The sequence below is a fragment of the Pocillopora damicornis genome, chromosome 8, assembly GCF_964200805.1.
Source record: "Pocillopora damicornis chromosome 8, jaPocDami1.2, whole genome shotgun sequence".
Taxonomy (NCBI): domain Eukaryota; kingdom Metazoa; phylum Cnidaria; class Anthozoa; order Scleractinia; family Pocilloporidae; genus Pocillopora; species Pocillopora damicornis.
In genome coordinates, this window is record NC_142677.1 from 12,669,138 (window position 1) to 12,681,193 (window position 12,056).

The following is a 12,056-nucleotide window of genomic DNA, read 5'->3' on the forward strand; positions in this document are numbered from 1 at the left end:
CTGTTCAGATAGCTGAATTTCCCTAAATAAGTCACCTTTTAAACCAACATAACAGCTCTCTCGCTCGTCATGTAAAGGCCACGTCACGCAAAAGCTTAGAAATTCAAGAGTAGTCTATCACTAAACCAAGAACCCATTTGGAGTGAAAATTTGTCTGAATATTAGTTTTTAGCTGCTCTAATACATCATGAAAGTAAAATCTCAGGAGGATCAATAGTTCTGAAGTCTGAAATTTAGTGACGTCACGTGAAAACCAGCAATTGCGCAATTTTTCCATTTTCTGGCGGAGGAAAAAAAAAAAAAAAAAAAAAGACGACAAAAAAACAAAGGCATTTTATGACTGAGCTACCACAGGTATCCCAGTAATAATAAAGTTTGATCCTAGGGCTCCAGACATGAAAACCCGTGACTAGACCAGCATCAAAAAACTCTGCGAGAACCTCCAAAACTGTTTGTTTTCAAGTTCTTTCTTTCTCTTCCGCGACATCAAATCTAAAGCCGATATTAGACAGATCGATTCACAGGAAGTACCACAGAAGCTGTTCAGTATGGCTTAGAAAGCGAGGCATTTAGGCTGTAGCCCTCTAGGTATAGGAGATTTGTCATTGCTGCTGTTGATGTGGTACTTGTTGTTGTACCATATTCTTCACTTAAAGTTGTTCCCATTTTGTTTACCAAGATATATTTTAGTTTGCCATTTGTACATTGTATCTTATAGGAAACTATTCAATAGAGCCTGTAGAACCACTTGATTATAACCCTTCTTTCTATCAACCCCTGAGGGAAACTGTAACTAACAGATGTCATAATATTTTGATACCCATCTGGCCCAGGACAACTTATGCTTGTGATGCATTGAAAACCATTTCAGTTCGCAACTCATGGTAATTTAATAGGTGGCAAGACAGCATTGAAAGAATCTGACCAAAATATTACACAATTTAAAAACTGCCAAAAGTGACTGATTCATGTAACTTCTCCCTATAATATCCAAACACTATCCAGCAAACAGATAATGATAATACTGAAACTTATCAGGCAAAGTCATCTTGATCTTACATCAAATTCTTATAGCTTATTTACAAGTAAATGTGTAGCAGCTAGAAGGGAGAATTAACAATCAGATCTTGGGTATTTAAGGGTTAAAGGAAGAGAACAGAAATGCTTTCTCTCAGCTACTGATCTCCACAATGCTAGTCCTTCACACACATTTAAGTTTCTGTCAGTGATAAACATTCAGTGAATTGATATTCCCATTCTAAGTGCTCAGAGGCCTTCTGACACAAAGGTTTGCCATACTAGTTCTTACTGCATTGTGTTAACCAATGTTATGATAATATGATTTTGAGATGTAAAGAAGATACTTAAAAGATTGAGAAATATATCTGAATCAAGATATTTACTTTATACTGTTACAGTTACCATAAAATTTGTTTGAAAGAGAATCTTTCAGACCATAGAATTGCATGAGAAGTTATTCTTTGCAAGACTTCTACCAAACTTTTTATTACAAGGACAATTTTGTGAATAATAAAATTTAGTGTCTTAGGTCATCTTTGTGTTGAGAACTCTTTTAGTTGGTGAAACTCACTTCTTCTTTTTTTCAATTTGAAGCATCAAATTGATTGATACACAAAGCTCACAAAATATTTCTTGAGAGTTCCATGTGGCATCTATAGTGGATTACTATGCTATCATAAAAAAAACAAAAACAACAACTACTGAAAACTTCTTTTGTCACAATTGCAACCAAATTTGTGTAAATTTTCTGGGTCTGCCATAACATGTGAAAACTTTGAAGATACAGTGTCCTGGTTATTTTGTTAAAATCAATTACTTTCCAAGAGTTTCTCTGCTAGGGGTAGCAGTACTGAGCTTATTGACTTACTGCCGGAATAAAACACACTCTATTGAACTTAAAACAATTCACGTACCTAGTAGAAAACTTGTACTAATTTTGCAACAATAATTAGTCTTATCCATAATTCACAGAGAATTAGATATGTATAGAACGATAAATAGTTAGCAAAAATACATGCCTCCTTGCATGAACTTGAAGAAGTGAAAGCTCGTAAGCAAACCATTGGGGCCATAAAATGTATTTAAACAACCAAAAGCGGCACACTGCTTTCCTTTCTTTTTGGGAGAAAAATAGCTTTATCGAGATTTCGGCTAGAAACATCCATTTTCCTTAAAAATCGAACAATTTTACTGCCTACGTACGAATTTCACCAAAAGCGCTCATTCGTTCTCACGTGTGCGCGGTTACATGTCCAATATGGCGCCGGGAATTGTAAAAAGGTCTATTGTTAAAGCGAAAATGATAACAGATTAAGAAGCAAGAAAGAGAAATTAAGAAATGCAAGTAAGGCCCACGGCGGTATGATCAGTCCCATCAAGTCAACGTAAGAAGACATAGAGAAAAGCAATGATGAGAGCGAACACTGCAATATTCGTTGCTATATCCGCGTCTGTTACGAGTTGTGCTTCTTGTAATCCAATGGCCACAAGGTACTTGTTGCAGAAGTACTGGCAGTTTTTGCCAAGTATGAAATAACAATCAAAACTTTTCATCACTGCAATTGCTTTGTTAATTAGAAAATTTCCGGTGGTTTTGATTACTCCGAGGTGTTCCATCTCGGACTTCCAATGTTTGCCAATTTCCCTCGTGAGTGGGTAAATACGTTCCACACCTAAATATTTCTGGACAGTAAGCTCTACAGAGAAGAATTGCTCGTCATTTATAGTGAAAATAATGGATCTGTGGCCAGGAAAACCGCCTTTTAACGTGTAAACTTGGTACTCCAACTTCATGTCTAAGTCTGGTAATACATTTTCTTCGAGAAGCTTTTCTAGGTCCTCTATGTATTTCATCAAATACTCCTCTGTATCGAGCATTGGTTCAGCGAATATCGCTACATTATCAGAACTACTTGACATGGCGAGGGTCTGTTCTCCTGTTACTTTAAAAAGCTGATCTTCATACTTTGTGATTTAGCATCGAAATTCTCGGAAGTAAAAGCCCATAAATTCAATGCGAGTGTTATTCTAATCGATGCAATTGGATGGTCTCAATTTCGGAGAAATTTCACCTCACAATTGTTTCTAAACAAATGAGGCTCTTTCTCAGAAACACAAAAATATCAAGAATCCTTCTGAAGCAGATTTTCCAGAGCTCGACACGTTGCTTTATAGTTTTGATCCCGGTGTTGCAAAGCAGTTCATAGAAACAGAGTATAATCACTTTAGGCAGATGAAAACAATTTTCTTTTGCACAACGTCATGTTGCATGGAAAAGCTGAAAAGTTCCAATTTTCTGCGCACTTCCGGTAGAGTAAACCTGCTTCCGGTTTCTGTCATAATGCTTTTAAAAATATGCTAAACTGGCCCCGATCGACCTGGGACCTTATTAAGCTCCATTATGTTGTGCCCCTGGAACACAGCGGCAAAATGGGTGCGCATGCTTAGAAATTTACGCGCGAAAAGGAATGGGAATGACAATATTTCCATAGTAACACTACAGCAGCGATACTGCAGCATTTTTAAAATTCACCTTGTTTGTTTTTATTTGGCAGGGATAAGCCCTAGCCTTGACAGATAAGGTTCCCACCTTCAAGAAAGTTTCTTTCGAACCTGCTCTGCAACATATCTTTCCCAACGAAAAAAATATTCCGGGCACAGCTGTGAATTTTAGTATTGAAGTGGAGCAGTCATCAAATGGCAATGAACTTCGTATTGTTATAGCACTTATTTTCATCGTCTCCTCAGTATGGCAAACTGCCCGGCCAAAAGGTTTGTTGTTTGGGAGAAAAAACACGCCAAAGCTCTTCTTGTAGAGGAAGCATAATTGCCTTTACACTGAAATAACTCATGGCAGAGGTGGAACCAGGAAATGTTGTCTGAATGTCACTATCAGCAATTCGTAAAAGGAGCAACACCTGATTGTGCCCACTACTTTCACATTCTTTCCCTCTGAATGATACACCTATTCCCATGAGACAGTACAAACTATTTGACAATGCTGGAAAAAGTGAGGCTTGTTATCAACCAGGGACACTGTGGTGCACAAGTTGGAGCAATGCTGATAAAACATTTGCCTCCAGGACCACTTAACTTTTTTTCATTTCCTGCTTGATAACCTGGGTTTACATACTTCACCCATTTACATAATAAACAATAAGGCAAATGATCACCTTGTTTCCATGAGAAGATCAATAACTTAAACAAAAAACATTCATGCAAAATGGAGATGGGTGCCATGCAAAATTCAGTAGGAGTGCAGATTCGACAGATGGTCAATGTGATTAATAGGCTATGACAGTTAAATGTATGTTGCAAAACTTACTGCTCTACCACAATTCAATAGCTCAACAGAGAGAGTCAGGAAACTGGTGCACAGGCTGGTAAATCCAATTTCTCAACATTAATCACAGTAAGTACCTTACTTATGCCTGGACATAATCTAAGAAAGGTAACCAATCCACCATATTGCTAATAATCATATTTATGCTATGATTGCACCTCCAGGGTTAAACATCTCCATGACAACATCGATCAGGTAATAATATAACACTGATAAAGGTTCTGCACTGAGCTCATATTTTACAAGTAAACACATGTTCATTGTTGAAAATATTTCTATATAACTTACAGAGTGGTCAAATACATTATTATTGCATTCTCTATATAATCTTGCAGAGCTGGTGGAAAAATTTCAGTCAGCCTTGCACAGGCACTATGAAAGTGCAGGTCAATCTCTATACAGATCCGATGATATGCAGGCACTTTGTGAGACTTGTACACCACATCTCTTTTACATCTTCATCAGTACAATAGCAATACCTGCCTAAAGTTTTGCCATTAGAAAAATAAAAAATTATTACATTTTATATAATTTACAAAAGTTCCATGTCAGCTTAATTCTGACAGTGTCAGCAGTCACTAGTAAAAAACAACCTTTGTTCTTGAGTATGATAACAGGATAATATGCAATTTCCCTTAGATCTCAGAAAACATCACAGCTCCAGAAATAAGCTGAAATGTTCCTTGATATTCATGGGTTAACCAGGTCTGCACAGACTGAAGGGAGAGTCTTGGACCTTAGCAGTGGAATATGTATGAACGACATGTTTAAACAGCAGCAGGCAAAACAACCATGAGGAAGTTGTGGAAAAAACTGTGCTGACAGCCTTCAGGATAAAGCAGAACAAATAGAATGAACAATAAACATAAACACTTTTGTAAAAACATAAGCAATCAATGAAATGGATATTAATTTTTTTTTTAAAGACCAAAAAACTTGTTATCCATCTTATTGATGACTTTCATCTTATGAATATACCTACTAAACCAACTGATAAAGCTAATGTGGCAATTCATATGACATCAAGTCTCCCAGCCATAGCAGTTGCCCATCCAGTTGATGGAGCAATGATCCTTTTCTAACAAGAGTAAATGAAGTAGGTGATTCCTTCAATAAAGGTATTATAGAGCATGATACAAGTAGCAACATTGCAGACAGCCACAATAGTCATGAACAGCCCAAAAGCCAGCTAGCAATACATGCTCCTAGGTATTCAGACTTTCACAAGTCCCATGACAGGGGAAATATAATAACTAGAAGTATGGAACAGCTTATTATACCACAACCAAGTGTACCACACAGGACAACTCAAGAAAGAGGGCATAGCACAAAAAGGCCTGCTTCAGTTGCAAATTCACACCAAAACTACTTTTCAACTGTGGGTAACCTTGCCACCAAAGATCTTGAGGTTCTCACGTTACCCGCCCTTACCTTTCACAATCACACAATCAATCTCAACAACAACACCATCAGTAGCTCAACAACAGTTTCCTAACTTAAGTGTACCACCACAATCCACTTCAATACATGTTCCATCTTCAACAACACAATCAGTCACATTCTGGGAACTGCCAGCCTTCCTATCTCGGTCAACAATTGGGGGTCATCAAGGCAGCAATGCTTGTACAGTTATTTCTTTGTTGTTAGCAAAGACATACTTAACAAACAAATCCTTCCTTCAACTGAGAAACCACCAACCACTGACTCCAAGCTGGATGTCTTGTATGATGGGGGGAAGTCAGGTATATGACAGTTTCATGCAGTCACTATCATATCTTGGTGTTCTTGAAGCCACACCTCTTGTCAGAAGCAGCCTGGTTAGTTTAAGTTAAGAAAAGGAGTCAACTGTTTGTTTTGTGAAGGAAACTAATTCAAGTGAGGAATCTGCTCTGAGTTTCCACCTAGTAAAAGACTTACCAACACAAATGCTGCTTTTACGATAATTAATGGTTTAACGATTTCATAGGTAAGTCATGCAAATGACAACATCATCTTAATGGATAGCCACCTCCACTTACCAAAAGGCACCTTAATTGCACAGTCTCAACGCAGTGACATTGAAGAACTATTAAACTGGCTGAAGTCAAAGCTATTTGCGACGGTGAATTTGTGTACGGTTACTTCCATCAACTTCAGGTAACACTGTGTAGCAAGAGATGCATGTAAACGTCAAACAACAGCAGTTGATCGAAAAGTTATATCGAAATATTTCCAGACGCAAAGAAGGTTAAGATATGTGTCAAGTATAAATGTTATTGCATCTATTACATTTACGTTGTGTTGGGGGAAGCAATAGGGCGGTATTGCTTAGTATACTGTTACATTGAGCTTGTGTCTATCAAAAGAACGTTCACTTAAGCAAAAAGACCGACAGATTCAAGACTAATTTCGATTTTAAAACAGCTTTTACTACCACAAGAGTTTACATCAAAAATTTTTTCAAGTTTAAAGCATATAATGAACAAATAACGTCGATGAAATGCGTTTTGTAAATAAAATTGCTGAAAGGAACGGGAACACGCAACGAGCTGTCTGGATAAATCTAAATCAGCTTTAGTTGAACAATGTCTAGAAAAATTCTAATTACCCTTCAGATTTTTCCATAAGAACAAACTCCATTAAAAAAATTTCCGGTCGGATCACATCAATATCAGTCCCAAAAAGTGTAAAACGATGTTCTGTTCGTTCTTCAGCAAACTTCACCCACGCTGGAATCACTAATCGCTCCTCGAAAGCGCGTAATCCGCCGAGCATTCGCGCTCATTTTGCCGCTGTGTCCCTCCGCTGTGCCTTCGTAGGTAGAGGTCAGCATTAGATTCCATCCACCAAAACCACCTCGGTCGAGAGGGACTGAGATGGAATATTTAATGACTTGCAAAACATAACCGAAGATTCTCGGAAATCCGCAAGTGATGTAGCCGAACATCCGAAGCTGTAAATCCCATGATTCTTGAGGAACAAACAGAAACAGCATAGCGAGAATTTTAAGTCGTGAACCATTGATGGTAGACATGCAGATAATTTAGGATACGTAAATTCTGTTGATGAGGCGCATAAACTTATTGCGGAATTTGAAACAGGATTGACGACGAAGTTTTCTTTCTTTAAAGCTGTCAAAGGTTTCGGGGACATATATATATATATATATTGATATAGCTCTTTAGCATTACAAAGCTTTGCTATCGCTATTGTGCATTCTCACTAGTTTATCTAGTTCAAGTCCTCTGGCATGGCTTGGATGATACCACAATTGTGGAATCATTCGAGTTAATTTAATGCTTACACCTCCTTCCTCGGACAGAAGTCACAAAATACTGGGGGAAGATGCATGAGATATTTAAGGAGCAAAAATTCGTTTTTTACTGGTGTGCCTTTCCTAATTTTGGGAAGGAAAGTGTTCAATTGCCAGCACGGCATAGATAGAACAGCTGGAGAGAAAAGGAAACGAAAAGATGCAGAAGAAGTACTGTATATAATAATTTCTTTTTATCCTCAACCTTTGTGTTTCTGTCAACTATTATGGCTTGCTAATTCGAAAGGCCAAATACATGAATGGGTCATACGACATTGATCTCAGAATACTTTTATGACAAACGTGATAACAGTTCAATCTTGGCTAAATTGAAGATGGTTTAGAAGTTAACAATTATAAGAACTTTTCACTAACATATGCTGCTGACAAAGGAGAAAATATATGCAATTCTGCATTTTTTGCTTTCTATCAAGCAATCATATGTTTGCTCCTTATCACGCTATGACACTTCCGTTTTGTCACATTCCAAAAAATAACTTGAGAAATACGCTGTCACTCATCTTACACTGTTATATTTACCTATTACAGAAGGCCGGAAACAAAGATTTTGTTTTCAAGAAAATAAGATTTCTTGTCCAAGACACAAGGAAGTTTGACTGCAAAGCACAGATAAAAATGCGAGAAATTTTTTTTTTTTCAGAGAACAAGGTAGTTCTACTCGTGTATAAACAGAACAAATGCAATTTAATAAATCAGATGTGCGGCATGACTCCTTTTCTTCCATCCCCACTCAAAACAAGCAAACACACCTATAGAGGTTCCAGTCTGGTCTGCAAATGGAAAGAAGGAAGGTGATCACTGCAAAATTAAGTATTAGGGTTCTTATTTATAACATATTGATTATTGTATACTGATATCTAGAAATTAAGGTTGCAAGTAGCAGCCAGCTGAGTTATAGATTGAGTTTTATCAAGTCCATTACTTGTCTTGAGAGAGGAAAATTGAGGAGCTGTAATATACTTATCATCAATTAGGGACCACAAAGAAAAATTTATTTATAGAGACTTTTGAAGGAGAGGGGTAAGACTTGTGACAAGCTGGCAGACATATAGATAAACTTTACTGCTAAATGGGTTACAATACAAAGTACTCAGTATTTGGATCAGCTATGGCTCAACTTAAACTTTGCTTTAGCTTCAAGTTTAATCCTTTGTGGTTTCCTTTCTCTGTGTTTATTTTTCAAGTTATGTACACAGAAGAACACAAAAATGACAATGAATGCTTTTGAATATTTAGAGGCTGGAATAAGCAAGAAACCAAAACTGAATTTTAAACAGTACAAAGTTAATTTGATCTTCCAATGTTATTTAATTTTAACCATTAATAGAATTTTCTATTTAAATTTATCCCATCCATTTTTCTGGATATTGTGAGCAAAAACAAACAATTATCACAAAATGCATGGTATACAATGGTTTGATTCACCAATGTGGCAAAGGCCTTTCACTGTCTATCCATAAAAAGGGAAATAGTTTGTAAAATGTAAGACATTCTGCATCTTGAGCATATACTTATTCATCCATGTGAAATTAAAGGTTACTTGAAATAAATGTGAAAGATTTACAGGATTTTCAGACCCCTGATAACAATTACTAATGTGCTGATTTGTTGTACTTAAAGGTTATGATTTTAGCGGAAATAGTGGAAGAAATTTCTGAACCTGGAATTTTGTTGCAAATGTCTGTTTAAATCAGTTTAAGTCAGTTAAAAACTCTCCTGTTTCAAGATTACATGATTACCACACCAGAACCTTTTGTATTCTATATTGTGCACCATGTTATGATTATGGTTTCAATAATAAAAGGTGCTGACTCAAGAACTTTGCAAAATATCTCTACATACAAAGAAATAGATTGTGGTTATGTACTCCAAATAGCAGGTCACATCAGTCTTCTGTAAGGAAGTAGCAGAAATTGCTATGGTGGTTTTGGTGGATAGAGAGAAACATCCACCAAAACCACTTATTCTATGTGTCAAGAGTTATGATAATCATTATGAACGTTTGGTCGGTCAGCAATTGTGCACCATAAAAAATAATTAGCCAGAGCACTAACTGCTAATTAGTGGTATAAATCTTTTGCCACCCTGAACATCTAACAGTGGCTATAGATAAAATTAAAAAAATATATTGTTGATGGTTTTGGTCAAAGTTTTGGTGGATGTTCCCTAATGACATCCACCAAAACTACGTAACATCTGGGCACCTTTTAAATACGTGAAATATCTGCATAAAATTGCGTAAAATGTTTTATAATACTACAATCGAACAATAAATTAATACCTACCATTTCTTGAGTAAAAAGTTTTGACGCAATTTCCCAAACAAATGATACACTTAGGTCATTGGGATAAGTCGGCATGTTGTCGTAGCTTCGTAATTTTCATTTAGTACAACAAGTCATGAGTTGTCCATCATTCCATCTCAGCCCTCTCGACCAAGGTGGTTTTGGTGGATGGAATCTAATGCTGACCACTGTAAAAAGGGCTATTGTCGCCTTTAGGTATATTATAAGGAAAACAGATAGCTCTTGCAAGGTGCATCGATGAAGTGGGAATACAACGAAGAGCACCCTCTCAAAACGAAAAGAAAACATTGCTGTGATGAAAGAGACGCGTTTCTAAAAGGATGATCTTCGTCGCTGATGTTTTAGGTTTAGGTACAACGCCGAACATTCCATAATATTCTAATGATACTTCCTAATTTCCGGTCATTTTCTATATTCCCAAGTGCACTTTGTAGGCGACGAGTGATCCCTCTTCTGTTACCTTTTCCAAACAAATTCGACACCAGCTTTACCTGAAGCTCTGTGAGGGTGATTCAGTCAAGGTCAGTTAGTACCCACATATAGCTTATTACGCTAAAAATCTACCCAAATTTAATATTCGTGAATAGTATATTAATGTCACCTTAAAACTTTCCTAGATCGAATGATTCGAAGAGATTGGTAAGGAGAAGAGTTCGGATCAAGATCAAAAACCTGCAAATTGAGCATTCTGACAAAATTTTTGACAGAAATGAGTAAAATGTCATGATAACATCAAATGATATCAAGAGAGGATTATCAAGGTTTCACTTGCAGCTTCACCACTCGTGGGTTAAAAGAACGAACAAAACCACTTATTACGCATATGAATAAAGGGGGTAAGTTTCTAAAGAAACTGTGGTGCTGTGTCCGCGGGAGAGTGTAGCAGGTAATTTTTGTGTCAACAGCTGAGTTGAAAACGTAAATTGGCCACCTTAAAGAGTAAAAAGGCTGACATTTCGAGCGTTAGCCCTTCGTCAGACGAAGGGCTAACGCTCGAAACGTCAGCCTTTTTATTCTTTACGGTGGCCAATTTACGTTTTCGACTCAGCTGTTAACACTAAACTACCACCTATTACGCAGGGTAACTGAACTTCTATACGATGGGCTTTGGGGGAGGGGTTGGGGGGGGTAGTTTCTGAGTAGGATCAAAAACACTATCCATAGTTTGTGTATGTCGATCATTTCACCGATGCCGTCTCTTACAAAACTCGTTGGTAAGCAGTCCCCATATATTCTATCTAAAAGTGATGTTTAAAGTCATTCAAACCGAAGACACAATCCGGCGAGGTTTTCTAGAACCGTCGTGAATCCCCATTAAAAGTTTAGCCAATGCAAAATAAACAAGAAGAAAAACTCTGCTTTTGCTCGATTATAAGCCACTTTTGAAGCAATATACTCTTCATCTACTTATGACTTGCGACAAACTGATAGGAGAACCAGAAACTAAGAAAACAGATCGGAAATCTTGTCTGCTGTTTAATTAGAACTGCGAAAAACTAGAAAATAAATAATTCACAGGCTCACAAGAAACAAGAAATGAACTATACGAAAAACTAAGAGATATTCCATCTTAGGCTTCAGGGCTTTGTCAATTTTCCTCGTCACTGGGTAAATATGTTTCTTACCGTCAATTTTGATGAAACCAAGCTCTACAGAGACGAATTGCTCGTCATTTGTTGTGAGAACAATGGATTTGTGGGCACCAAAACTGCCTCCTTGAATCGAGTACACTTTGTACTTCAGCTTCTTGTTCAAGTTTGGTAATAGATTTTGTTTGCCAAGCTCGATCAGTTGCTCCTTGTATTTCTCCAGATACTGCTCTGTATCGAGCATTTGTTCAGCGAATAAATCATCACACAACGCTATGGCGAGGGTCTTTCTTCCTGTCACTGTAAAAAGCTGATCTTCACAGGTTGTTTAAGCCTCGAAATCTCGAAGTAAAAGCCCAGTAATACAACGCGAGTGTTATGCAAATTAGGTAAGTTGTTGCGATGCAATTGGATAATCTCGATTTCGGAGAAATTTCTCCTCACAATTGTTTAAAAACCAATGAGGCTCTTTCTCAGAAATACAA

General features: G+C 37.1%; 1 protein-coding gene, 2 long non-coding RNA genes and 1 pseudogene across 4 annotated transcripts; 1 reads left to right on the plus strand and 3 right to left on the minus strand.

Annotated features, from left to right (window-relative positions):
* Nucleotides 1–4,894: 4,894 nt before the first annotated feature.
* Nucleotides 4,895–7,101, minus strand: LOC149041420 (uncharacterized). Its single transcript, XR_016188988.1, has 2 exons — nt 6,951–7,101; nt 4,895–5,189 (listed from the first exon to the last, which is right to left on the minus strand). It is a non-coding gene; the product is annotated as an uncharacterized LOC149041420 (long non-coding RNA).
* Nucleotides 5,563–6,877, plus strand: LOC149041421 (uncharacterized; annotated as a pseudogene). Its single transcript, XR_016189189.1, has 2 exons — nt 5,563–5,572; nt 5,772–6,877. The product of XR_016189189.1 is annotated as an uncharacterized LOC149041421 (transcript).
* Nucleotides 7,102–7,169: 68 nt separating the features above from the next.
* Nucleotides 7,170–10,095, minus strand: LOC149041422 (uncharacterized). Its single transcript, XR_016188989.1, has 3 exons — nt 9,962–10,095; nt 8,196–8,446; nt 7,170–7,312 (listed from the first exon to the last, which is right to left on the minus strand). It is a non-coding gene; the product is annotated as an uncharacterized LOC149041422 (long non-coding RNA).
* Nucleotides 10,096–11,494: 1,399 nt separating this feature from the next.
* LOC149041423 (uncharacterized) lies at nt 11,495–11,899 on the minus strand (the record flags this gene model as incomplete). Its single annotated transcript, XM_089180868.1, has 1 exon — nt 11,495–11,899. A coding segment is annotated over one exon (405 nt), but the record flags the coding sequence as incomplete, so codon positions are not given.
* Between the last annotated feature and the right edge of the window lie 157 nt (nt 11,900–12,056).